General features: G+C 30.3%; 2 protein-coding genes across 2 annotated transcripts; both read left to right on the top strand.

Moving 5' to 3' along the window:
- The first annotated feature begins 25 nt into the window (after positions 1-25).
- Positions 26-27,998, top strand: LOC136985205 (pseudouridylate synthase TRUB2, mitochondrial). Its single transcript, XM_067282436.1, has 8 exons — positions 26-57; positions 4,518-4,658; positions 7,377-7,493; positions 13,845-13,925; positions 15,407-15,550; positions 16,213-16,285; positions 27,449-27,585; positions 27,668-27,998. The coding sequence occupies exons 2-8, from the start codon at positions 4,535-4,537 to the stop codon at positions 27,955-27,957; spliced, it is 966 nt and encodes a 321-aa protein (XP_067138537.1). The 5' UTR covers positions 26-57; positions 4,518-4,534; the 3' UTR covers positions 27,958-27,998.
- On the top strand, positions 20,256-26,978 carry LOC136985232 (uncharacterized). Its single transcript, XM_067282467.1, has 3 exons — positions 20,256-22,670; positions 26,456-26,558; positions 26,846-26,978. The coding sequence occupies exons 1-3, from the start codon at positions 20,381-20,383 to the stop codon at positions 26,976-26,978; spliced, it is 2,526 nt and encodes an 841-aa protein (XP_067138568.1). The 5' UTR covers positions 20,256-20,380.

Genomic DNA, 27,998 nt, shown 5'->3' with positions numbered 1-27,998 from the left:
ATACTAGAGGGCGTAATGTTTGTAATTTGTATTTAGAAGGATGTCGTGGTTTACCACGTGAGTTTTGTATTTCGTAAAAATATTATTTATGCATTAAATTATATAGTAAGTTGTATATAAATATACATATAGGTGCACGAAAATATCAAATTTTACTGCTTTGTTACTGAATCAATGTTAGATTTAATATGAACTTTTGGGTTCTGATTGTTCTGACTGTTGATCATAGGCTGTGAATATGTACTGTACAGACTCAATGTTTCCATTTGGATGCCCCATTGTAGACCTGGCTGAACCCATAGTGGACTTGCTAAAAAAGAAAGTGGCTTTCTTAGTGTCCACAAAATGGAAAGAGTTAAAAAAAGGGTTGGGTAAGAGTAAGGGGTTGTTTTTATTTCCTTTGAAATGCATCATTTATCATATTTATGAGAGTTAGATATAATCTGTTAGAAACATTAGTACTGAGTTTATATAGTTAAGGTGTGTTTCAAATTTATACGGACACGAAAAAATTGAAGTGAAACACAAATTTGCTGCATTAAGTGACAAATGTTTTATTAAAAATAATATGGATTTACATGTTTCTACACTGCAAAAGAAGAATTTTAATCAAACATTAACATTTTGTCACTGAAAATAATGTTTATGAAACTCTTATACAAAAAAACTGTTACATATTTATCCGGACAGGCACTCATTTTATGACTTAAACAGAATATTGTTTAGTTTCAAGCATTGAAATATGCAAATTAGCTTACATATCTAATTGTAATACAAATTCTTTATGTTGTTCAATGTTCTAAAATGGGTAGAACAAAGAATTTATCTGATTATGAAAAAGGGAAGATTGATGCCTATAAATCACAAGGCAAGTCAATAAGAGAAATTGCAGCATATATAAATCGTCCAAAATCAACTGTTCGTGATTATTTATCAAAAAGACGTGGCAAGGATGTATCAAAATTCAAGACAGGTCCAAAACCCAAGCTTACTCCTCGAGATTGTAGACAAATCATCAAGGTTTGCTCCACAAAACAAACATCAGTAAGAAAAATAAAAAAAGAATTAGACTTGCCTTGTAGCAGCACAACAGTGTGGAGAGTTTTAAATACATCTCCAATGTTAAAATTCAGAAAAAAAGCCGTAATGCCACCACTTTCATTAAAGCACAAAAGTGACAGACTTGATTGGGCACAAAAACACATGACATGGTCCGAAGAATGGATTGAAGTTTTGTTCAGTGATGAAAAAAAATTCAACTTAGATGGTCCAGACAGTTGGAAGTATTATTGGCACGATTTAAGAACCGAAAAACAAATTTTTTCAAAACGCCAAATGGGTGGGGGATCAATAATGGTGTGGGGTGCGTTTGGATTCAACGGAACCACAGATTTAGCATTTATAACTCAAAGAATGAATTCAAAGAAGTATCAAGGCATGCTTGAAGATCATTTATTGGAAGCTGGACCAAATATTTGTGGACCAAATTGGATCTTTCAACAAGACAATGCCCCTGTGCATGCCTTTAAATCAACAAATATGTGGTTTAAATGTAAAAATATTAATCTGATGACATGGCCTGCTAGAAGCCCTGACCTGAATCCGATGGAAAATCTTTGGGGGATGATGGTTCGTACAGTTTATGACAATGGAAAGCAGTTTTCCACAATTCATGATTTGAAGGCAGCAATTTCAGATGCTTGGGATAAACTTAAGATTGAATTCCTTCAGAATCTAATTGAAACAATGCCTAATCGAGTATTTAATGTAATTAAGTTAAATGGTGGTTACATTGGCCATTAAATTGTAAGAAAACTTTGCAATTTGAAACCTGTCCAGATAAATATGTAACAGTTTTTTTGTATAAGAGTTTCATAAACATTATTTTCAGTGACAAAATGTTAATGTTTGATTAAAATTCTTCTTTTGCAGTGTAGAAACATGTAAATCCATATTATTTTTAATAAAACATTTGTCACTTAATGCAGCAAATTTGTGTTTCACTTCAATTTTTTCGTGTCCGTATAAATTTGAAACACACCTTAAATACTTATATTATTTTAAATAATAGCCAGAAGTGAGGATAATTGATTTAATTTGAGACAATTTAGGAATATTATTATGCATCTTATAATTGAGATGAGTTGATATTGATGATAATAATCATAAGGGTTAATGTTACCTTAGGTGCCAAGATGGCAGCTTGTCTCTGATTCCAGCAAGGGAACAGTGGGATGCACGTTCTAACCTAACCTAACCTATTCTAATAAATTACGATAATTATTAGCAACTGAATTATTAGAATAGGTTAGGTTAGAATGTGCATCCCACTGTTTCCTTGCTGAAATCAGAGACGAGCTGCCATCTTGGCACCTAAGGTAACATTAACCATAATAAGTGCAGAGTCCAAATGGTTAGAAGTTGAAAGTTGAAATTTGGTACGTGGTATGTCATGAGAATGTACACTAAGAAGGGATTTTTTGAAATTCCCCCCCTCCCTGCAGGGGAGAGGGAGAGGATTAAGACTTATCCTAAGAAACAGCTTTTACTATACTATTTTAGATGCAAATTTTTATTTTTAACTGCACTTTAGTAGGGTATGCCATGAGAATGCACATTAAGAAGGGATTTTTCGAAATTCAACTCTCCCAGGAAAAAGGAGGAGAGAGTTAGTTTAAGTCAGTATAAAGTGTAAATAATAAAGAAGGAAAGTAAATAGTGGCACATATAGTATACATTTTGGAAATTAAGAAATAATTTTAAAAGAAATTATTTAATTAAATTTTAAATTATTTTAATCATTTCCACTTTTCAGGTAACCCAAAAACAATAAATTCAAAATAAACGAATTTGGATGAATATTTGAATTTGTTCCAAATTCGAAAATTTCAAAATATAATGTTCCAAACAAGTTTTCTTAGATTTTAGAATTTAAAATTAATCATTTTATTAAAGTAAGGTTATCTTAGTTCTTGTACCTAGTGAAAATGGGTAAGATCAGCTATAATCTAATAATCTTAGTCTTTGCTACTATTATTTTCTGCCCAAGCAACGCCAGGCTCATCTGCTAGTTTTATAATAAATGTAATCATAGCCATATTGATATAACTGCAAAATTAATAAATAATTATAAATATAACATTCAAGTTTGAAATCATGTCACTGTTTAAGGTAATGATTTATTCCTGAAACTAAATTACAGTGTAAATAGCATGTAATATAACAAATATAGTAATAAATTCATACCAAGTGTACTTAGCAAAAAGAGACTACAATCTTATTACATCTCCTGAAATTTGCTGAGAGAAAATTCTTTATTTGACAAACATTTTCAACCTATTGCTATAGGTCGTTTTCAGGTATTGAACTGAATTTAAAAAATCATTCCAAAAGTTAAATAAAGAATTTTCTCTCAATGAACCACAAATGATGTAATAAGATTATAGTAATAAAGTTGAACAGAAATGCAATATATGAATTTTAAATTCAATAATAAAAAATTTTGATTTTGAAAATTAAATCAAATTTTTGAATTTAAATTAAATTGAATCAGTAATTCTGTTTTGAAATTGAATAAAATGTTAAAACTTCACTTGTATATGTCTAATTCAATTGTTGATGAGCTTTTTGTCCTTACTTTACAATAATTAGATATGTGAGCACTAAGTTTCAGTTCTCAAGAGGACTTATCATATACTATTGACACAGTAGGAGAAATCACACAAAGACGGATGAACAATGGTCATTCATTGTAACAATGGTATGCATTTTATACAGTGGATTTGTCCCTCTTCAGCTGTGCTTGTTTCAAATTTTGAGTAACAGGTGTCTAAAATACATGAGGTTTACTTTACAAACATTATGATTAATAATTCAATTAATTTTAAAATTTAGACTTAGTAAACACTAATGTTGTGTTCCAAAGACACTTGGCAAGTTTTTCATCAAATATCTTTATTCAGTTTAGTTGACTAAACTGAATAACGATATTTGATGGGAAAAATTGTCAAGTGTCTTTGGAACACAACACAACACTAGTGTTTACTAAGTCTAAATTATAGAATGAGACATGGTTTCATCAAACAAATAATTTTAAAATATTTAATACATACTTAATGAACACATGCTATTCATTTACAAATGTGGTTGACTTCCTTTTTGGATTTTTACAGATATTATATCTGTATCCTATGTAAACATTTTTGGAGATTATAATTGTTGTTTAATGAATTAAAGGTAAGGTAAATAATCTATGAAAACACTAACTTCCAAGTTATAAATGAAAGTACACTTATAAAAGGAGAAGTTTTTTAAAAAAATACTTATGTATTTTTACAAACTGTCGAGTCACATTCGATGTTTGCTACCACTAAGTTGTCATTTAACAGTCTCCTGAGAGCTAAAACTTAGCACTCACATATCCAATTATCTGATTCAATTCTTAAATTGAAATAGGATTCCAAATTAAAAGTAAATTTACTGATGTTATTTAATTAACTTTTTTTTATTTTCTGTAGGTAATAAATATAGAAACATGAAAATAGTGACATATGCTCCAGAAGCATGGAAATATTTAAATGGAATATTTTGTATATATAAACCTGCTGGACTTAAATTAGAAATGACCAAGAAAATTTTATTGACAAATCTTGTCCAAGGTACTATGCAATTTATGTAGATATTTGAAAATTTATATATATTATTGATCAGTGATACACTCTTCAAAACTAAAATTACAATACTACAAAGGAATGCAGTTAGTAATGTGCAAATTGCAGAACCAGTAGAGGTGACAGAGATGTGCAAATGATTAAGTTTGTGTACATATGTGGTATGCAGTTTTGGGCTCTAAAGACCAACAGCCAGCTTGAGCCATAAATGCTATCAGTGATTGTTTGCAGCATCTGAACTTTCAAAAAATTATAGAAAATGCTTTGGAGATGACAACGAGCTGAATACTGCCAGTTAACAGCTGGCAAACAAGGCCACATCCTTGAGTTGAGTGACCTCAGTTTGTCGATGCATATAGTTTCCAAGTGTATTGGACTCGAGGGGAGTACCATCCAGTGATGTGTGATACAATGGACAAGGAACATCTGCAAACAGGCCAAAGAGGGAGTGGATTGCACTGATGCATGACAGAACACACAGACTGGCAGATTTTCTGAAAGCCTGTTGGGCCATTCATCATGGCATGTGACATCCAAAGCCACCTGTCACTATCATCAGGTGCATCTGTGTCCGCCCAAACCATTCATAACAGGTTGGATGAAGTTGGGCTGCATGCATGACAATCAGAAACGGGGGTGCCATTAACCACTCGACACAGGGCTGCATGCCTGGCATGATTCATTGTTATTGCAACTGGAGCATTGAATAGCTTCAGGTATTGTTTATGGATGAATCCTGCTTCTGTGTGCCCATCTCTTTTTGCCTAGTGTCACACCAGCCCTATATTGAGCATCATGGTTTTGGAAGGCATCAGGTCCAATCAGCAGACAGCCCTGGTGCACATTTCCTAAACTCTGACAGCAGACCAGTGCATCATATGAATTGTGGGGACTATGGTTCAGCCATTGGTGCAAACTGCACCCAAAATAGTGTTCCAGCAAAAAAAAAAAAAAAAAAAAAAAAAATTGCCAACCACATGTCACATGGCAAACTCTCACCAACCTGAATGGAATTCACACTTTTGTCTGACAGCCTTGCTGGATTGCTCTCCCATCAATCACCTGTGGGACTTGTTTGGCACAAGGTGCACCAGGGACCACTGCCACATACCATAATTGACATGCGCACCTCGGTGGACACAGCTTGGCAAGGGATACCACAGGCAACCATTAATTGCTTCATTGATAGTCTGTCTTACCTTATAGTGGCCTGTATAGCTGCCTGTGGGGACTATATTCATTACTGAATAAATAGGTGTCTGTTGCATATCTTTGTTCTTTTAATCATTTGCATATCTCTGTTACCTCTACTGGTCCTGTAATTTGCATATGGTTATGTGCATTCCTTCATGGTATTGCAATTTCACTTTTGAGGAGTATACAGTACCTGTAAACTAAGTAATCACATCCTACCTAAATAACAATAACATGAAAAAATTTATAAAATTGAGGGCATTAAGAAAATTAATAACATAAATAAAACATTTGTAGTTTATTGGTTATTAAAATTAAAGCTGACAAGAATAGTTAATGATAATTGATGTGAATTACTTATGAGTTACTTATCTGTAAACAAATAATTTTGACTAGAACTTTATTAGTTAAATCTTTCAATTATTGGAAGAGAATTTTACTGTTCTTTAGATAAGCATATTATCTGTGTTATAATAATTTAAAATATATCAAAATTATTTACCTAGTGCTTCAAAATTTGTCATTTACAATTAATTGTACCTAATATATACTTAACAGGAAACGTCATTAATATGCATGTAAATTAAATTTATTTTGAATTTTTAATCATATTATTTTTATATTTGAATTAAACCTGAAAATGACCATTGTGAAATATAAAAAGCTAAGAACTTTACTATGATTAATGATTGTTAATGATTAAAATTAAATGATGTTGATAGAGTTTTGTTTTATATATAAACTATGGAGCATTTAATAGACTGAGTTACATATATAATATGCATATCTAATTTTTATAATTCATATAATACAACATATAAATTCTAAAAAGTAAATAAGCATAATGATCAATCAGTACTTGTCAAAAATTATGGCATTTTAAAGTTATTTTATTTCCTTATTAATTTGACTTCAAAGATCAAAGTAATTCATTAATTTTTTTGAAAATATAAGCATATATCATTAAATATATTTACATTATAGTGAAGTTTATAAGCATATATAATAAGTTTATAAGCATAAAATATATTTACATTACAGTGAAGTTTATAAGCATATATCATTAAATATATTTACATTATATTTGCTGTTTCATAAAAATTTCTTGATTCTTTGCAAGAACAAAATATATTAAATTGATTTTTAAAACATTTATATTATATTAATGGCAAACACAATTTTCACTATCTACATGTATTCAATCAAATCGATATCATTGGAAATACATCTATCATGTTAATTGTGTATCTCTTACATAAATCTAAATTTTAAAAACCAATTCTTAAAACTTTATATAGTAAAGAAATTTGTATTGAAATTTCTGATAATTCATTCTTTTATTTAATATAATATTTTTTATGACAAGAATTGTAACTTATGTAAAGGTATTAATTTGTGTTGTTGAAATACACTTACATCAATATAGAAAAATAAGACTATATATTTAACTTGTATTAGTGGCTTCTTTATTTTATAAAAGATAAATATTTTCAAAATTATAAATATTTTTAGATTTTAATGAACTGGAAGTACGTCCACCAAGAAATTATGTACGAATAGAAGGGTCAGTTGCAAGTGGAAAAAGTTTAACAGTTAAAGTGGTCCCGAATTTAGCTGACCATCCTCTTGGTAAGTAATGATTAGTGCAAAATTGTTCTGTATACATTATAAAAGATTAACTTTATCATATAAATTTAATTAAAATATCTTGTTTTACTGAAAGTATATTTTTTTCCCCTCTTAAGTTATAAATTCAAGATGAACTCCATCACTAATCTACTGTATACATGATTTGTAAAACACTGTCTTTATATATCAAAGCACTTTATAAACTGCGGTACTCTATCATAGTATGACAAATGTCTAGACCCTAAGTGAGCATTAGTTCTAAATTATGCTATGGCAAACAGCGCCAATAGCTGGAAGTTCAGTTTGTGGTATTTTCTGGTTACAATTACAAATTACAAATGCTTTATTCATAATTACTATTAGTTAAAAATGAAAATAAATTAAATTTTTAGATAAACACTTTTCTTATAAATGAGTAAATCACATATTTCCATAAAAAAATTAATACAGTAATGTTTAGAACAATATGCTCTTACCTTGTGAAATTATAAGGTGGAATTATGAATAAAATAAAATACAAGGCAACTTAAAAGTTTATATTTTCTCACTCTGAAAAGTGCTTCTGGAAATCTTTTCTGGTTATGAACTTCTACAATTCCAAAATTATGTCAGAACTGTAAATAAGAAATCATAATACAGTGAAACTTTCATTAACTGACACTCCTGAATAATGGACACCTCTATTTAATAGACATTTTTACAATCCTCAGACCCTTCAAATAATACATTTATTATATTTACCTCTAAATAGCTGTCGTCCACAACCAACCTTGCAAAAACATGTCCCACCTTCAATATTCTGAAACAATTAATTACATGTGAAATATACGAGGGTAATCCCAAAAGTAAGGTCTCCTAATTTTTTAAATACAAAGAAACATTTATACAAAAATAAAGCTTAAATTTCTCTAACACATAAAGAATGTTGTTCAGCTTTTTATAACCTGCCCTTCTCCACCTTCTCCTCTATTCCTATTTTAAGCCAGTCTTTATTCAATGCCTATGGTCAAAATTTATCCTCTGAAAGAGTATTTGAACTGATTCTTTGTTTTTGTTTTAATACAAGGGTAATCTCAAAAGTAAGGTCTCCTAATTTTTTAAATACAAAGAAACGTTTGTACAAAAATAAAGTTCATATCATTTTAAAGCTTGAACATTTATCTATTTTTCTACATAATCACTATTTCGGTCAATGCATTTTTGTATGTGCTGTGGTAATTTTTGTACGCCCATGTCATACCAGCTCACTGCCATGTCGTGTTAAACCAATTGAAATTCATTGCCAATTGACGGAAGTGTGTGGTGAGTTGTGCATAGATGTCAAAAACATCTTCAAGTGGTATAGGGAGTTTGCAGCTGATCGTACTAAAATTCATGACGAAGAAAGAAGCGAGAGACCATCAATTTCTGACGAGACAGTCACGAAGGTTGAGCAAACCATGCATGAAGATCAGTGAATCACTCTGGATGATCTCTGCATTTTGGTTATTGGGTTTTCCCCAAGCACAATTCGTAGGATTTTAACGGAAAAGTTTCAATATCAGAAGGTGTACACAAGATGGGACTCATGATGTGGCGGCGAGCAGGTATGACATGGGCTTAGAAAAACTGCTATAGCACCTACAAAAATGCATCGATTGAAATGGTGATTATGTAGAAAAATAGATAAATGTTCAAGCTTTAAAATGATATGAACTTTATTTTTGTACAAACGTTTCTTTGTATTTAAAAAATTGAGATTTTGAGATTACCCTCGTATTAAAACAAAAACAAAGAATCAGTTCAAATACTCTTTCAGAGGATAAATTTTGACTATAGGCATTGAATAAAGACTGGCTTAAAATAGGAATAGAGGAGAAGGTGGAGAAGGACAGGTTATAAAAAACTGAACAACATTCTTTATGTGTTAGAGAAGTTTAATCTACTTAAGTTGTCACTTATCATCATGCATATTAATGTTATAAGTTATTGTGTTATTGTTGGAATTAAGCTTATGGTACCAAGAAACCATAAGCTTTTCCTGGATGATTCATTCATTCAGCAAGAACCTTAGTATAGTAGTAATGTGAAAGAAATTTAAAACAGTTACAACAGCATTTATGTTTTGAAAGTTCAAAGGTTGTGTTACAAAGGCAGTTTGCTGACCAGTTTAAAGTGTTGGAAGATGTTCAGTATTCTCACATTTATGACATCGTTTATGAACTTAACAGCACTTTTTTTTTATTGTTACTTTTGCCCACATCATTTTTGATGAATTAATAATTAATGAATTTATGAGTACTTATGTTTTGTAGTAATTTTCATGTTCCATTTAAAGTGTACCCAATCTGTTTGCTATTTAGAATTCAATTAAAATGATATTTTTACAGCTGAAAAGATAAATAATTTAATATATATATATACCCTGTATTTTAATTATATATGCTACATATACTGTCTCTGATAGAACAATATATACTGATATTAGAAACATCACTATTTAAAGAAGAACTTTTTTGTGCTACATAGGTAAATACAACTTGCACAATATTTTGTTATTGCTGTTGTTGCTCTTTATATGTTTGCTTGCCTTAATATGTCTGTTTAAACTTTTCCTTGACTATATTTTAAACCACACTTACTACATTCCATTTTATTTAATGTATAGCAAGTTTCTCAACATTGACAGTATGATAGCCAATGATAAACATGCTAGTTTTACTCTTCGGATCAGGCAGAAAGTCTGACGTTGAATATGCATTACAGTGCGAAAGAAATTGACATTAATGCTAGCTTGGTGTAGACATTTGTTGCACAGCAATATTATTGTCCACATTTTGCTAATGAAATAAAAGTTAAAACTAATATCAATACTATTTTACCTTATTTGTCTCAATTTTTAAATCTATAATGCAAAAATCCATTTTATATTAATTAAAGTAATCTTTGTAATTAATTTAAAATAATAATAACTTTTGAATTAGAAGACAGTAGAAAAATAAATTCTCACAGAATTATCTCTAAATAATAATTGAATGAATGAAACAGAATTTCAGCATCTTATTGGATGGTTTGACCATTACAATTTCTCAGATCTTTATCTTATAAGGAAGCATATCTTTCATTAAACAAGTTTACAAGTTCATTAAACATATGGTTTTCTACAGTAAACAAGCAATTATTTATTGTGACATTATCACAATGCCAAGCTACAATTTTTAATTAATTTAATTTAACATATATGCTCTTCATCTTAAATTAGTAGTGTCTTTCCCCTGTACATCATACATTTCCTGATAACAGCAGACACGTGCCAGTCATCTATGTAACTCCATTCAGGGGACAATTTTTTTATTTTTTTGAAATAACATAATTTCTGGTCTAGACCGGAAGTTTATATGTAGTTAATTGGGGCCTCCTGTCCCTAAGCTTTTCATATCCAGTCTTGACTTTTCACCGTTCTCAAGATTAAGGAAGGAAAGATGACAGTGGGAATTTATAGGTCTACAAAAAATTTTATTGTCTTTTTATTTTATTTTACTATCATCAAATAGCTTTCATTGAGCTGCAATTTTTTCAAATTGCAGCCCAATAAAAGCTAATTGGTTGACTCTCTCAAACCCATGTCATTGACTATTATTGACATTAAAATTGTTTTCTTTTTAAATTTTCTGAGTTTAATTTTAGCATAATTACAAGGATCATCCAGGAAGTAATACCCATTTACTCATAGGTGATGTGACAGATATCAAGCAGGCAAAGTCAACTATCCCCAGTGACACATATGCTTTGCTTGAAATAACTTATATGTTGATTGAGTATGTCATATAGTTGTTGTGCATTGTTATAATGGCAACAAAAGTTAACAATCTTGCAGCATACAAAAAGAGTACTGTTATTCAGTTTTTGAATGCAAAAAACATTCATTGTCACATTACAGCAGTGTATGATGACAATGTGATAGGTTGCATAGATTAGTCAGACCAAGTGGTGTGGCATGTTGTGCTGAAGCATGTCTTCACAACTCAGCACATCATATACAGTAATATTCCGAACTCATGCGATAGGTGGGACCGAGCGATAACCACGTAAGTCAAATTTGCTAAGTCGGGGTATAACTTTGCATATAAATACATACAAATTATTTTTAATTGGAGCCATAGACTAAAGAAAACAATAATTTAGAAAAAAATGTTTAATAAAATCTTAGATAATACATATGTATAACAAATTATATTATTAAAATCGTAAACTGAAGGTATTTTGATTTAGAAGGCTTCATAAAATCTAACAAATTCGTCTGACGGCTCAAAGATTTTTTTCTCCCGCAAAATTTCCTCGTAGCATGCTAATAATTTTTTTATTTCTCATTTTGTAGAAGAAATTCACTCTTCGTTGGAGTCTATATTTTCTAAAATTTGTAACCCCTTTTCAATTAAACTGAGGCCTTCTGTCAAGTTTCCAACCATCATTCAATCATCTGATTGAACTGGGTCTAAAGCAGTGATTCCCAAACTTTTTTGATCCAACGCCCCCTTTGTTCTATGAAGTTATACCCAATGCCCCTAACCCATTTTCTCTTGTGTGAGAAAGGATTGGAAATATTCTTAGGAAAATTTTTCTATGAATCTCACACTTTATGCCCTTACCGTACATTGTTCTCAACATCTGGAAACCATTAAATGCAATGTTTCCTCTTATCTGTTTAACAGAGGAAAGGGAATGGCTGTCAGTGACCCCAACTTTTGCCTTTGGTCACCGTTCAGTACCCTGCCTCCAGTACCCCCTAGATTTACTCGCTGCCCACAAGGGGGTGTTATCACCCACTTTGAGAAACGCTGGTCTAAAGAATCAAGTTTTGCCAATTCACAAATTTTCATTTTTGTATCAAAGTCTTTAATAATGTTAACTTTACATTTCAAAGATAAAGTTTTTCTTTTCTTGTTTGATGCAGAAGAATCAGTTCTACTTTGTTTGGATGACATAGTAGTCTCTCTCAAGTCTCCTTAGATATAACAAACACAGAAATAAATAACACAAAATAAATTGTAGCTATGCGTCGATTCCGCATGACACGTCAGAACATGTAAGCTGAACAATAGTTTGGGGGGGAGTTGAGTAATCAAGAGTTGCGTGGCGCTCAAACAAAAGACGAATCGTCAAGATTTGAAAATCACATAACTCCAGGTTCGCATAAGTCGGGGTAGCGTAAGTCAAGGTATTACTGTACCTGTTTTCAACACTTCAATTGAGATATTCTGCACCATCCTGCATACAGTCCAGACTTGGGGCCCAATGACTATCACCTGTTTGGAAAATTGAAGGAGTTTCTGGGAGTAAAGTGCTTTGCAAATGCTGATGAGTTGAAAGATGAAGTCATGCAGTGGTTAAAGGGCTTGGTAGCAGAAGTCTATAATGATGGCATTCAAAAACTGGTTAAATGATATGACAAATGCTTAAACAATGATAGTGATTATGTTGAAAAATTACAAAATTGATATGTAATATTATGAAAAATAAAAAAAAATTGAATAAGTAGATTCACTATGTGATTATGGGCAAATGTGTATTATTTTCTGAATGACTCATATTTTATTAAACTATACAATTAAATAACATTATTATTATTTAATAAATGAAATAGAAATGAAGTAATATACAATAAAATGTTTGGCAGCCGTTTTGTATTTTCTACACATGGAGTTTAGGAGTTTCTGGCTCAGAATTCTATCTTTCCAATTCACATATTTTTCTAATTTTATCTATAATGAACTACTAGTGAAAATAAAACATAAACATTTTAATGTTTGAGATGGTACCTTCTAAACTGCTTATTGGTATATATAATGCTTTCAATTGCTACTCGAGGCATGAGATGTACAGAGGTACAAGTTATGCAAAAGTTTAATTTCTATTCTTTGAATTTCTGTAGAGTATATGCTGATGTGATTATACACTATCACAGTTTACAAACACAAAACTATGATAAATATTTTGTCAACTAAAGTATCTAACTGAATAATTGTTGATGAATGTAGTTAATTATTTGCACTAATTGTAAGTGTAATTAGTTTAGATGGTTGCTTTTCTGGATAATCAGTACATTAATATCATATTTTGTTTGTGAACAATTGAATATAATTGTTTGCTCTGCTTTTGCTTTTCCAAGATTTCTTGTAGAACATAAAAATTTTTCATATAGAACTATATTTTTAGTGTAATGTCAAATATATTTAGAGTTTGGTTCTAGTCAAGGTCCAAATTAACTAACACATTATAAGAAGCAGTTTAGTTGATTATCTAGTTTGATAATTGATAATTTGTTATAGTTTATTTCTAAAAATTTTATTTTTTAATTTTTTAATTTTTTAGTTGTTGGTCCAAGATATCAGAAACAGGACTTCAATCTTCAGTCAGCAGTACGGCATGGAGATAATATATCAGGAATAATGGGTAAAATTCTTAGAGATTTCAATTAATTTGTAGATTTTTAAAAACATGTTTGTTAATTAAACATTTTATAAAGTAAATTAATATAGTATAACCTCCGAATAGCAGACACTGTCAAGATCGAGAAGTTTGTCCACTATTAGGAAGGACATGCAGGTAGCTATACTGTATTTAACATGTTCATCATATAGTGAAGAATATGATGGATTACAAAAACATCAAATTTGCTTTAGGAATGTGAATATATCAAAAAGTATAAGTAGGATATTTAATTAAATTATATATACTGTATTATTTATCTTTTCTGCTGCAAAAAGCTCATTTAAATTGAATTCTAAATAGCAAACAGATTGGACAGAATACTTTAATTGATACATATAAATTATGGCAAAACATCATTGATTAATTATTAATTCATGAAAAATGATGTAAACTAAGCAACTTATTAAACTCCATATAGTGATTTTACTATATGTGCTTTATAGTTATCAAGTAGCTGTAATTTTTTGAACATTTTTGCTTTTTTCAATAAATAATTTATAAAAATTTATAGTTAAGCCACCACAAAGCTGTTAAGTTCATAAATGATGTCATAAATATGAGAATACTGAATATCTTCCAACACTTTAAAGTAGTCGGCAAATTGCCTTTGTAACACAACCTTTGAACTTTCACCACATAAATGCTGTTGTAACTGTTTTAAATTTCTTTCACACTACTACTATACCAAGGCTCTTGCTGAATGAATGAATCATCCAGGAAAAGCTTATGGTTTCTTGGTACCATAAGCTAAATTCCAACAATAACACAGAAATTTAATAACATTAATATGCATGATGATAAGTGACAACTTAACCAGATTAAACTTCTCTAACACACAATGTTGTTCAGCTTTGTACAACCTGCCCTCCCCTATGATTATTTTCAGCCAGTTATTAAACACCTACAGTTAAAATTTGTTATCTACTGGAAGAGTATTTGAACCAATTCTTTGTTTTCATTTTAAAATATTTTGTATGTGATTAATTATTTCAAAATATTAAGGGAAGGACATTATGTTTTTGTAAGGTTGGTTGTGGATGACAGCATCTGCTATTTAGAGATAAATATAATAGATGTACTATTTGAAGGGTCTGGGGATTGTAAAAATGTCTGTTAAGTAGAGGTGTTCACTGGGTTTGTCTGTTAATGAAGGTTTGACTGTATTTAATTAAATGGTTCATTTGAATTGAATTTCTTTTTATCATTAATTGTCTTGATTTAGGTAAAACCAGAATTAAAAATAACTAAGAATAATCTTGATATGATAAAATATTAAGATTAATTGATATTAAGATATATAAGTATAAGATACTTCTGAATAATTAATTTATTGCATTGTGACTTTTTTTTAACTTATGAAATTATAAATAATCATAATTTTATTAAGTTATTAAATTTTATTTTAAACTTGTAATTGTCCAAAATTAATTATATTTTTATAGTTATGGCAATCAATGATCGAGATAAACTTTTAGACAAATTTCGCTATGGAAATCACCTGAAAACGTATCACATAAAGTGTCAGTTTGGATATGCAACTGAGTCATTTTTTGCAGATGGAAAAATAATAGAAAAGGCTACATATGGTAATTTATAAATTGAAGTTTTCAGGGACATATAGTGCTAACCCTCAGTTTTGGCATTCTGAGGTATTCACTCACAAATAATACACCCTAGCATCATTGCTGATTGCAAATGTGTATCAGCTGGAGAAAAAGTACACTGGGACATTGCTGATTGCAAAAAATAAAATGAATGCTATATTGTCTCTGATGAGATGGGTTCCTGAAGCATACTAAGCTTTCTTTTCAGATCAAGACAAATGACAGTGTTGTTAATGTGGAAAACATTGATTAATAACACCAAGAAAAGTAAAATAATGTAAACAAAAGTATTAAATGGAAATAAAAGTATTTTGTAGCAATATCTTGATCTGTGAAATCTTTCTTGTGGGATTTTTTTATCAGATAATCATAATCTTTTCTTTTTGAGCATGAAATTGACAGCCACGTCTACAAGCAAAGTTAAGAGTGCTAAAATATCAACATAAAGTTGTTCATATGGTTTTAGGATTTCAAACATTCAAACTCAATTACTTCAGAAACATGATTCTGAGGGTTAGCATTACACATCCCCAAGGGCTTCAATTAACTTGTTTGGAATTTAAATTTATTGTTATCAAGTTTCAAATTATTTATTTATTAAACATTTTATTTTTAAATAATTAATTATCTTACATATTTTATAGAACACATAAAACATTCAGATATAGATCGTGCTGTTTCCTCAGTACAGTGTGCCCATCAGACTCATGCATATAAGTAAGTTGCTTAATATTCATCAGATTATGTATTATTCAGTTTTGTTATTTTTTTTTTTTTTTACTAAATAAGTAATATTATATATTAATGTAGTATACTTTTGAGAAAGTATATTACAGGCATGGGCAAATGCAGCTCTTGCTGAAAGTGTTAATTTCTGTTTTTTATTATTATTTTTACAATTTTATTTTTGTAATTTTATGAAAATGTGTTTATTACAAAAATTTAATATTTGTTTTATATTATATTTATATTATATAATAAAATCGCGCACCTTACCATACTATCCGCCACGAAAGTACAGAACTGCAGCTCCCATGCATTTTGCAAAACCTACATTTCGGCTCCCACTGAACTCTTGCTTGCCCATCCCTGGTATATTACATTAATATATATGTAATATTATTTCTTTAGTACACTTTAAAAATAAAACAAATTGTATAATAAACTAGGACATTGTGCAATTTTTTCGTATTGCAATAGAATTGGGGCGGAGCTGGAAATAAATGATCCCTGCATTTGTTAGGCACAGAAGAGGTGATCCTTGTACCTGCTTACCATGGGGGAGATGATTTTTGCATTTGCCAACATGGAGAGGTGATCCAAAAACAAAGCAGTTGTTATCAATTGCTTTGTTCTTGTGTTTTGTTCATTTTTTGCACCTATTTTATGTTAAGCACACGCAATACTGTTTTTATTTTTGACCCCTAGGTCTAAATTCCATTCAGCACACTCAGTACTGAGCTCCTTAGAGAGCACAGAAATTATCACTTTAATATCTTTGTTTATCGAAAACAAAATCATGGACTTCTATTTTCCTGGCTCTGTTATATATAACAGAGGAAAAGTATGGTGATCAGTCAAAAAATAACCTCCAAGATTTTTATGTTTTTGGACTTAGGACACCTTGAAATATCAAGAAATGCGATAAAATTCAGAAGTAATTTCTATATGTTAGTATGTGTGGCACAATTTTGTTTGCCCTCTTTGTACCTTAATAACTCCTGTGCTTTTTGTTGAAAATTTCTGAAATTTTGCAGGGAGGTTTGTTTATTAGGGGAATTGATAACATTAAATTTTGGTGATTTAGAGGTTGATGGGATGGGGGAGTAAAAGGGGTCATGTGTCATATCTTGAGTAAGATCAGACTTAATGATGATTTTACTCATTATTAGCATTTATAATTTTTTATAAAACCTTCAAAATTAAGCTTATTGTCATGTTATAATAATTAAAAATATAAAAAGAGTCTTTAATAAAATATTGTAATAGATGGTGCCACACATACAGTTCTAAATGTTGCCAGGAAAGTTAAGCAACTTGTTGCTGGATTTTTTACATTTAAACAGACCTGCATTAAATTTCTGGATTCCTCATCTCTAATGGAAAGTGGCTCATTTAATCAAAATGGTTTTATCAAAATCGCCCCATTAAATTTTGAGGATGAACTTGATTCTATAAGCCCATAGAAGGTGTGCTAGCAACCCTGAAACATCGCCCAACATCGCTTTGTTGTGCACACTCGTGAAACAAACTTTTATCTTGAAAATGAAATCATCAACCCCATTTTTTATTACATTTCTGGATTCCTTGTTGCAATTAATGTAAAATGACAAAGTTTAATGAAAATCAATCAAACAGATTTTGAGAACAAACACAATTCTTGTAAGCCACATGGAAGAGGCTTTACTATTGCTCCGCCTCAATTAAAGATTTACATTGTAAAAAAAAAAAGTGATATTAACAATGAATGTTAAAGATCAATCCAAAGTGTTTTCAGTATTTTTTTATGTAATGATAATGTTTATTGAATATAGATGCTCCGCTACTTACAATATTCAGACTTAGTTTAACCATAAAACTAAAATTTTGCATATATTCTGAAGTTTTCCTTCTGATTATGGAGTAACATTGAGGTCAGTCTTTGGCCAGTAATCTTTATATAAATGAGAATGTTTGTTTACAAAGCATTCCTAGGCCATTTGACCAATTACTATGAAACTTAATAGTTATGTTAATATACTTCTAACTTAGATAATGTCATACACAACACCCCAAAATATTGATTTACTTTATATATATATATTAATTAATTTTTGTCTACATTGAATTTGTTGGCTTTACATGTAGTACCATCTATTGGCAAAAAAATTAAACAAAATATAATTCATACAAAAAAGGATATTTTGAAAAAATATATATTATATTCAGGGTTCCTACGCACCTGGAAAGTCAGGGATTTTCATTAGTTTCGGAAAAAGTCATGGAATATCAGGGAATTTGTCAAAAATTGTCAAAAAGTCAGGGAATTTGTCTCCTTAGCTGCCTCATTGATTTTGTTTGCTGAATATGGCTGACCAAGCGTAGCCATCTGCAGGTGGCAAGAAGTAATGCTGCAATCTTTAATAAGAAAATATACAGAATCCGAAATGGCTTTTTCACCGTTCTGAAGCCATATAATTTTACAGTTGTGGATTAATAACAGGATAAACTACTATTAGGTAATAGTTTTTAATTTTAATAATTCAGCGATTATAAAAAGAAATTTGTTAATTAGAATAAAAATAACTAATTAAAATTAGTTTACAAACTTTTAAAACTCGAAATCGTAATTTATTAGAATATTCACTTCAAAATAGCTAAATAGATCAGTAAAAATCGGTAATTTAATTGTTTTTTACATTTAAAACATTAGTGTACAACATAAAAAAATTATAAATAGCTACCCGACATTTACAGTAAAATGCTGGCGCTGATTAGTAGTTTTTTACATTTGTTGTTACAATTTTTCTTGAAAGTACTGTACTGCAAGCATATTTTCCCCCCTCTCCCATTAATTTCTGCAACTTCGATACATAGTTTAATAATTAGTTTAACAGAAATGATGTTGGGTAACACAGCCACTGATTTTGGCAAATTTAGGGATCATACCTGTAATAGATATACTGTAGTTATAGTTTTGAAAATCAACTGGATCAGCGTTTCTCAACCTTTTTTGGCCTGCGGACCGATAAAATTTGTGAAAAAAATTTTGCAGACCGGTGGTGTTTTAACAAAAAACTTTACTATATATTAAAGAATTACTGCAGAAGTAAATTGTAAAGTTATTATCATCATTTATACATTATAAAATTTTTATTTATTAAATTATCACTATTTTTTTCAATAAGAAAATTTTTAACGCAGAGCGGTAAAAATTCTCTGTGGACCGATCAAGAATCTCCACGGACCGGTGGTTGAGAAACAGTGAACTAGATAATCCAATAGTTTAACTAATGTTAACTTGCTTATAATTAATTATAAATTTAAAAAGCTGGTAAATTTTTTAAAAAATTAATCAAATGTATTTTAATTTTTTAGTATCTTAGTGCGTAACAACCCCAAAACTATTTTTATAGTTATGTTGCAAAAGAACGAGATTTTATAGTTATGATTCTATGCGCTGAACTTCTATATTTTATTAATGTATAATTGTAATTTTGTTTGATGTTTATTTCTGTATTTATTTTATTTTATTTAAATTCTATAACATTAGTTCGTTTAATTAAAATTTGCTATAAAAGTGAGAAAGATGGTTTGTGATATAATTTGCAATAATTATAAGAATTGTAATTAAGGATTAAAATAAATAAATTTTGTCTGAATTATTAAGAAAATTTTATGAAAAGATGAAATTTAATGCAAAATTAAATAAATAATAAATAAAAATTATTAAAAATAATTATTAAAACTCTGGCTTTACATTGAAACCGAAATCAAAATGGTGGCAATGGAACATTTTTTTTTTAATGAGTTGCCAATTCAGCTAATTTAGTGGATTTATGAACAATCTAGCTAAAAAAACCAAACAGTTCTAATGGAAACAGTATGATTTGAGTATTTTTATTAAAAAATGTCTAGCTGTAAATTTGAATTTTGAGTTGGTTGGCAACACTACTTTTAATTAATATATATGCAGATGCAGATTGGATGTCGTTTGAATGTTGTACTTAGTATTGTGACAAAACAAGTCTTACACATTGCTATCTGATCTGGTTCATCTGTCTTTTAATAATAATGTTCGAGGTTTGTGTTTTTCTACATTCTTAAATTATAATGGCACGGAAACAAACGAGGTTTAATCTCCAATGGCTAGATCCAGCTATTCATCCAGAATTCAATTCCTGGTTAGGAACTGTAAAAGATGATGATACAAAAGCATTTTGCTGCATTTGTTGTAAAGTTTTCTCGTTAAGTAATATGGGAAAGCGTGCATTAATATCCCATGCAAATAGTTCTAGTCATGTTGAAATAAAAAGATTGAAGTCGGAACAAACTTTGCTGGTAAGGTTTTTAACCCCGACAAATTCAAACTCTTCTAATAGTCAACAAAATGTGTGTGAAACGGCTTCTGTTGTGGAAGATAGATCTAAGATCATTAATGAACAGTCTCTCACCAAATCAACATTTCTTAGCAGCACATTGACACCTTTTGTGATAAAAGATGATGTAATAAAAGCAGAGATAACTTGGGCATTGGCAGTTGTAAAGAAAAAGATGTCACTCAATTCATGCTCTGATATTAAAAACATTTTCAAAAAAATGTTTCCTGACAGTGCTATAGCCACACAATTTCAATTGGGTCCAGATAAAGCTTCCTATATAATAAATTATGGCCTAGCCCATTATTTCAGAGAAAAATTGATTGATGCTGTTACAAGTTGTGATAATATTACTATCTCCTTTGACGAATCACTAAACAAAGTTGCTCAAAGAACTCAAATGGATCTTGTGATAAAATACTGGGATGAGAGTAAAGATAAGGTTATGACCAGATATTTAAATAGTGTCTTTCTGGATCATAGTACAGCAGATGATCTTCTCTCTGCATTTCTCAATGGCCTTTCAGACACTCATCTTGATCTAGCAAAAATTCTTCATATCTGTATGGACGGACCAAATGTAAACATAAGTTTTCTGAATAAATTAGAAGATCACATGGAGACACAGAATGTTGGTAAATCATTTGTGAGAATGGGAACATGTGGTTTACATGTAGTCCATGGTGCTGAAAAGGCTGGTTTTAAAGTAGTAGATTGGAATTTGTTACCACTGCTACGGAATTTGTACTATTTGCTAAAAGACTCACCCACTCGGCGTGCTGAATACATTGCTATAAGTGGAAGCAGATTGTTTCCCAAAAAGTTTGGTTCAACAAGGTGGTTGGAGAATGGAGAGTGCTTAGAACGTGCAGCAGAAGTTATTGAATCTGTGAAGACATACATAAACAACAGTACAAAGTTGAAAGACAGCAAGGTGGCTACATTCTTGAGACAGGCACTCAATGATCCTTTTATTAGAGTTAAACTTTTATTTTTTCGGTCAATATGTACACAAAGTGAGAGCTTTCTCACCCGATTTCAGAGCAACAAACCTCTTGCACCTTATCTTTATAAAGCAGTTGTTCAATTATTAATGAATCTGATGAGAAAGTTTGTGAAAAATGACAGGGTCACCAACAAGCAGTTTCTAAAAATAGATTTAAATGCTAATGAAAACTTGGTACATCTTAAGAATTTGGATATTGGTTTTGGAGCAAAAAAGGTTTTAAAAGAATTGAAAGTAAGCGATAAAGATATTCTGTGTTTTCTAAGAGATTGTCAAAAAGTGCTGAAAGTGATGACACAAAAGATTATTGAGAAGGGACCTGTCAAGTACAAATGTGTGAAGGCTTTGAGCAGCTTAGACCCAGAAATTATTAAAATGCAATCAAATGTTGGAAAATTGTATTTCAATGCTTTACTGGAGATTCTACATGATACAAACAGGATTGATGAAAGATGTGCTGTCAAAGCAAAAGAACAGTATAATATACTCTGCAATAAAGTATCCATAAAACCCTATTCTACAAAGTTTGAGGACTTCATATCTGAAAGGAGTGATGATGATGGTCTGGACACATTTTATTGTGAAATTATGAAGGATGATAGGCAACTGCAAGATCTATGGTCTATTATCAAAATTTCTCTTTCTTTCTCACATGGGAATGCAAGTGTTGAGAGTGGTTTTTCAGTTAACAAATCACTGTTGAGTGAAAATCTTAAGGAAGAAAGTTTAGTTGCTCAACGCTTAGTTTATGATGGGATCCATTTTGCTGGTGGTATTGATCAAATAAATATAGACCAGAAAATGTTGTTAACAGTCAGAGGATCTAGACAGCGATATATTGCATCTCTGCAACAGAAAAAAGATATTCAGAAGCAGCAGGCATTGAGGGCTGAAGAAAAAAGAAAACTTACACAACAACTTAAGGATTTAAAACAACACAAGAAAATGTTAAGAAAAGATCATGAAAAGGAAGAAAAAGAGATTGAAATGAAAATAAATACACTTGAGGAGAAAAAGCTAAAACTACATTAACACGTTGACTGCCATCTACGAGATGACTCGTAGTTACCGTTTCTGCCTAGGACGCCACCTACGAGTTATATCGTAGTTTGTTTCCTTGCCATATTTGTGCAGCTACGATGTAATTCGTAGTATATCAGTGTAAATATGAATAGATAGCTTCAGGGGCAAGAACAAAAAATCAAGTTTGGCTTATATGAACAGAACATTTATTAATAAATGAACAGAAAATATAATCATAAAAAGTTTATTTAAAATCGAAAGCAAAACAATATTTTTATTGTTTGTGATAATTTATAAAACAGAAACATAAATTTAAAGGAACAGAAAATATCATAAAAAGTTTATTCAAAATCAAAAGCAAAACGATATTTTTATTGTTTGTGATAATTTTTAAAACAATCTTCTACGCAAAGGGCTGGCTTCTCTGGACAGATTGGACAGAAATAACGCGTTTCTCGGCGTTTCTTAGCTTTGGTACAAATTCGACATGGCTTTGTCGGATGTTGTTTTTTCTGAGTAGGTGGGATACTCTGTAAATAGTGAAGCTCTTGCAATTTAATTTTTTTTGAAACTGGTTGAATCTCTTCTCCAATCAACGCTTTGACGAATGCTTCTCTAAACTTTATAAGTTTTATTTTAGAAGAAGTTGCTTTTTGAAAGAGTTTGTGCGCATTATGTATATATATCTCTATAATATGTAATGCAACCTTTTTGGGCCATCTAATAGTCTTTCTTAGAGCTGTGTAGTACGATAGCATTTGATCTGATCGGTCAATGCCAGACATTCCATGATTATAATCTCGAATTATATTCGGTTTCATCGAACATTTTCCATTGCGATTGAACACCTCTACCATTTCAACAACGTGCATGTTTGAAATGGTAAGGACTTCTCGTTTGTCTTTCCATTTACATACAGTAACAGGACCATTTCGCTGCCAAATAAACTCCCCCTTTTTCAGTTTTCGATTTATTACATCTCTGGGATTCCCCTTTCTGTTATTTCGCAGAGTTCCACACACATAAGTTTTTCGTGTAGTCAGTAATTTCGTAAGAGCAACAGAATTATAAAAATTATCCATGTATACGGTATATCCCTTATCAAGATAGTCTTCAAGTAAGTGTAAGACAACATCAGTAGTGTGGCCTAAATTACTGTCAATTCCTTCAGATTTTCCGCTGTAAATTGATATTTTCATAACAATACCATCGGATTCACATAGTTCATACAGTTTGACACCGTATTTGTGTTTTTTATTTTTTATGTACTGGCGAAAATGCAATCTTCCACGCCACAACATCATTGATTCATCGATACACATATTTTTATCAGGCACATAGTTTTGGTGCATAATATTATTGAAATGGTTTAGTATAGGTCTTACCTTATATAATCTGTCAGAAGATGGTATTGAGCTATCAACTAAATGAAAATAACGCAGTAACAATTGGAATTTATTTCGACTCATATGTGATCGCCAAAACATTATATTATACAATTCGTTTGTGCTCCAGTAATGTTCTATTGAAGGAAAAGAACAAGGACCCATTTGTAATACAAGTCCAATAAAAACTTTCATTTCTGCAGTGCTGACGTCTTTCCACTGTGATACCCTTTTAGATTTTTTTATTTCTTTATGTTTTGCAATTTCTTGTGCAGCATACAAATTCGTTTGTTCGACCAGTAATGCAAGAAATTCTTCCGAAAAAAATAGGTCTACCAGCATTTGCACTGTAAGGTTTGTCGTATCCAATTTCAAACCAACATTTTCTTGGAAAATAAATAGTTCAGGATTTTGTTGAGTTTCTGTCCACAAATTATCGTTTGGATTTGATGTGGTTGCTTGAGACGCATCGTCATTGCCTTCAGGTTCGAGAATAGTCTCATCTTCAGGTTCGGAGACGACGTCATAATCACTGTCCTCACTTGAATCCTCAGATGGTACATAATCGCTACTGTCGTTACCATCCTCACCAAAAATTTTGTCAGATTCTGAATCACTTAGATTAGTGTAGTAATCAAGTTGTTTTTTAGTCAGTGGTCTTTTCTTATCCATATTGGGATATTTATAATTTGATTATAAAAATAAATAAAAAATAACACACTCAAAAAAGACGTAAATGTGATGTGCTCGCCTCTATATCCGATTTATTACTAATGAATTTAGACGCACATCTCTGATTGGCTGTAGCGAAGTGACAGGACGAATCGTGTCTGTGCACGAATTAACTCGTAGTTTGGCTTTAGCGAAGAGCTTTCTGTTACATAAGCCAACTACGAGATAATTCGTAATACCTTTATTTTAAGAAAAACACATTCTATATGCTTTTTGATTATTTCTATGTACTCTGATTAGAGTTTTTAATAATATAATATAATTAAATTAAGTTGGCGTTTTACAACAGAATCCTGAAAAGTCACGTGGCAGTCAACGTGTTAATAGTTCTTCTATTTTGTGAATTGTAATTAATTTTTTATTTTCTAATTATCTGTATTTTGAAAAAAAGAGAATTAATACTAAGAAGTTTCTCTGTATTTTGATTGTCCATTTTGTAAAAATAAAAAGATTTTACAATAAATTAGATACATTTGTTAGAGAAGCTATACTGTAAACTTACACCTATCCCTCTTTATTTCAAAATTGTGTAAAAATAGATTGTATATAATGTGGTTGACAAAAGAAAACTAATTCTTTTTTTACATGATCAAGTTTTTTGAGGGAAAAAATGCTTTATTTGAAAATTTTTAAATTTAACTTTCTGTTAAAATTATGTTGCTGTTTAAAAAAAAGTTACTCTTTTTGTTGAAAGATTGGTTTTAAAATTACATGTTTCTAAGTCGAGAGTTCATTTTAAGCACAGTACAGTACTATTTGTACTGTATATCAAATACCGTTTGTTGATTTTATGCTATCTTGTATTTACTAGATTTACATACAAATAATAATGATAAGTAATGATAAAATAAAAAGCTCGTGTTTCATTTGTTGCTTATTTTTTCATTACATTTAAGTTCTGGATTCTATCAAACATTTTTCTACAAGATGTACCGGTATGTACTGTATTTTTTTAATGTGGCAATCTTTGAAACATATCAACTGTGCAAAAAAGAGGGATAGATATACTCAATCAATGTTCACAGTAAATAAAATGCTGTTTCATTATGTCGATATTCCACACTGTAAGAAATGTGAGGGTCAGGGAATTTGGACAAAGTTGGTCAGGGAAAATCAGGGAAAGTCAGGGAATTCAAAACAAGAATTTGAGTAGGAACCCTGTATATTTACTTAATTACTGCAATAATGATACAGTGCGAAGTAGACCTGCTATATCATTATTGCGACGGATAGCACAGAGCATAGCACATACTTTCCATGTAGTTTATAGGCATAGAAGCATCTGGTAATGTTCTTAAAATGGTTTTACCATATACGTTTTTAATATTTGAGATCTTTCAAATTACTTAAAAATAATTTTAACATAGAAACATAACCAAACAATCACCTTAAATAATTGGATTATTTAAGGCTATCATTTGGTTATGTTTCTATATACATATCGGGGTTGCAATGTTTGATATACTTTTAAGTGACAAAGTGTTAAAGTTATAAGCAATTATTCTCATATTTTTATAAAAAAATTTTTATTTAAACAAGTCTTATATCAAATCTTTCAGACGTTAAGGTTAGCAACTTTGATTGCTGACAATAGTAGGCTAAAATAACCACACTCTTTATATGGTTTTTGTTTTAATGTATTATGTTCTTATTTTTTGACCAGGCAATGCCATCTTGGTTGCTTCCTGTTCTCCTTACTCTATGTATTTTCTTAGCATAATGTTGCCATTGAGAACAAATCACACAGGAACACTTAGTGGAAAAAGGTTGGTTTACTAGTAGGAATGGATGTGCATTTTAGGCTTTATAATTTCAGGACTGAAGAGGGGCATTAAGCCCAAAATGCACATCCGTTCCTACCAGTAAACTAACCTTTTTCCACTAAAAGTGTTCCTGTGGGATTTGTTCTCAATGGCAACATTATGCTAAGAAAATTAATATGAGCTTATTTCTACTGTGTATCAATGTTTTTCATCTTTGTGCGAATTGCAAGGTGGTGTTGGAGTAATGGTGTTTTTTGCTGTTTATGAAAAATACAAACTTTAACAATTAGTGCTTCAAAAATACATCCAAAATGTAATTGTAAATCTAGCAGTAGAGATAAATGCAAGAAGTGTCACTCTGTTTCCATGGAAATAACTGGACATTATAAAACCTCATTTGAAACACCTGCTACTAAGCAGTAGAGAGCAGGTAAACAAGAATAATGTATTTTATTAAGTACATTGAAGGATCAAACACTAATAATAAGTGGTAATATTTTCTACAAACCTTGGGAACCTAACCTGTTCATATGTAGAGGAACATCTGTATTTCTAATTTAAGAAAATGTAAAAAATAGAATTATAATAAATTTTAAATTGCATTTGTAATGAATAAAAATAAAATTTATTATATATATATTTAAAATATAATAAATTAATTTTCAGTTTAGTTTTATAATTAGCTATAACAAATGGAAAAAATTAACCAACAATTACTATAATTGACTGTTTCAGAAATAGTATTTATTGGTTGATATTTTTCCGTTTGTTATATCCAATTACAAAACTAACTAAAAATTAATATAAGTAGTGCTATAACTACTGATTTTTCAGTTTTGTCATTTTCTTTATAAAACAAGAAAATTAATAAAAATTATTTATTTACATTTTAGGTATGCAGGAGTTCCATTAGAGAGTCAAACTGCTTATGAATTAGCAAGTCAAGGAATTATAAGGCCTGCTGGTAAATCTGTTGCACTGATTTATAATATAAGATGTATTCATTTTGACATACCTAATTTTACTCTAGGTACCGTACATTTAATTTTTGAAATAATTCTTTAAAATATAAAGATTGAAAGTTTCTAATAACAATTATTACTTTTTAATAGAGGTACATTGTATTAATGAGACAGAACTTTACCTAGCACAACTTGTTCATGATCTGGGACTTTACTTGAAATCTTGTGCTGTGTGTGTGCAATTGCGAAAAATTCGTCATGGTCATTTTACTCTAGATCATGCTCTTTTGAGAAAACATTGGACTTTAGAGCATATTTTAAACAATATTCAGTTTTGCAGAAGTCTTGTGTACAAAGATAAGTTGCTTCCTTCCACACCACACTTTGAAAAATTAGATGAATCTGCACCAAAATCTTTAGTTTCTTTAGAAATAGATTAGAATTGTAATTTATTGTATACAAAATAAATTATATTTTATTA

Source organism: Centruroides vittatus, unplaced genomic scaffold (assembly GCF_030686945.1).
Source record: "Centruroides vittatus isolate TY-2023 unplaced genomic scaffold, ASM3068694v2 contig_955, whole genome shotgun sequence".
Lineage (NCBI taxonomy): Eukaryota > Metazoa > Arthropoda > Arachnida > Scorpiones > Buthidae > Centruroides > Centruroides vittatus.
This window is presented reverse-complemented; position numbering and strand designations above follow the sequence as displayed.

Coding starts and splice junctions, on each gene's coding strand:
- LOC136985205 (XM_067282436.1), top strand. CDS start 4,535: ATGAAAATAGTGACATATGCTCCAGAAGCATGGAAATATTTAAATGGA. Junction 7,494..13,844: donor TTTAGCTGACCATCCTCTTG/GTAAGTAATGAT, acceptor TTAATTTTTTAG/TTGTTGGTCCAAGATATCAG. Junction 13,926..15,406: donor TAATATATCAGGAATAATGG/GTAAAATTCTTA, acceptor ATATTTTTATAG/TTATGGCAATCAATGATCGA.
- LOC136985232 (XM_067282467.1), top strand. CDS start 20,381: ATGGCACGGAAACAAACGAGGTTTAATCTCCAATGGCTAGATCCAGCT. Junction 22,671..26,455: donor TACACTTGAGGAGAAAAAGC/TAAAACTACATT, acceptor TTTTTTGACCAG/GCAATGCCATCTTGGTTGCT. Junction 26,559..26,845: donor GGAACACTTAGTGGAAAAAG/GTTGGTTTACTA, acceptor TTTAACAATTAG/TGCTTCAAAAATACATCCAA.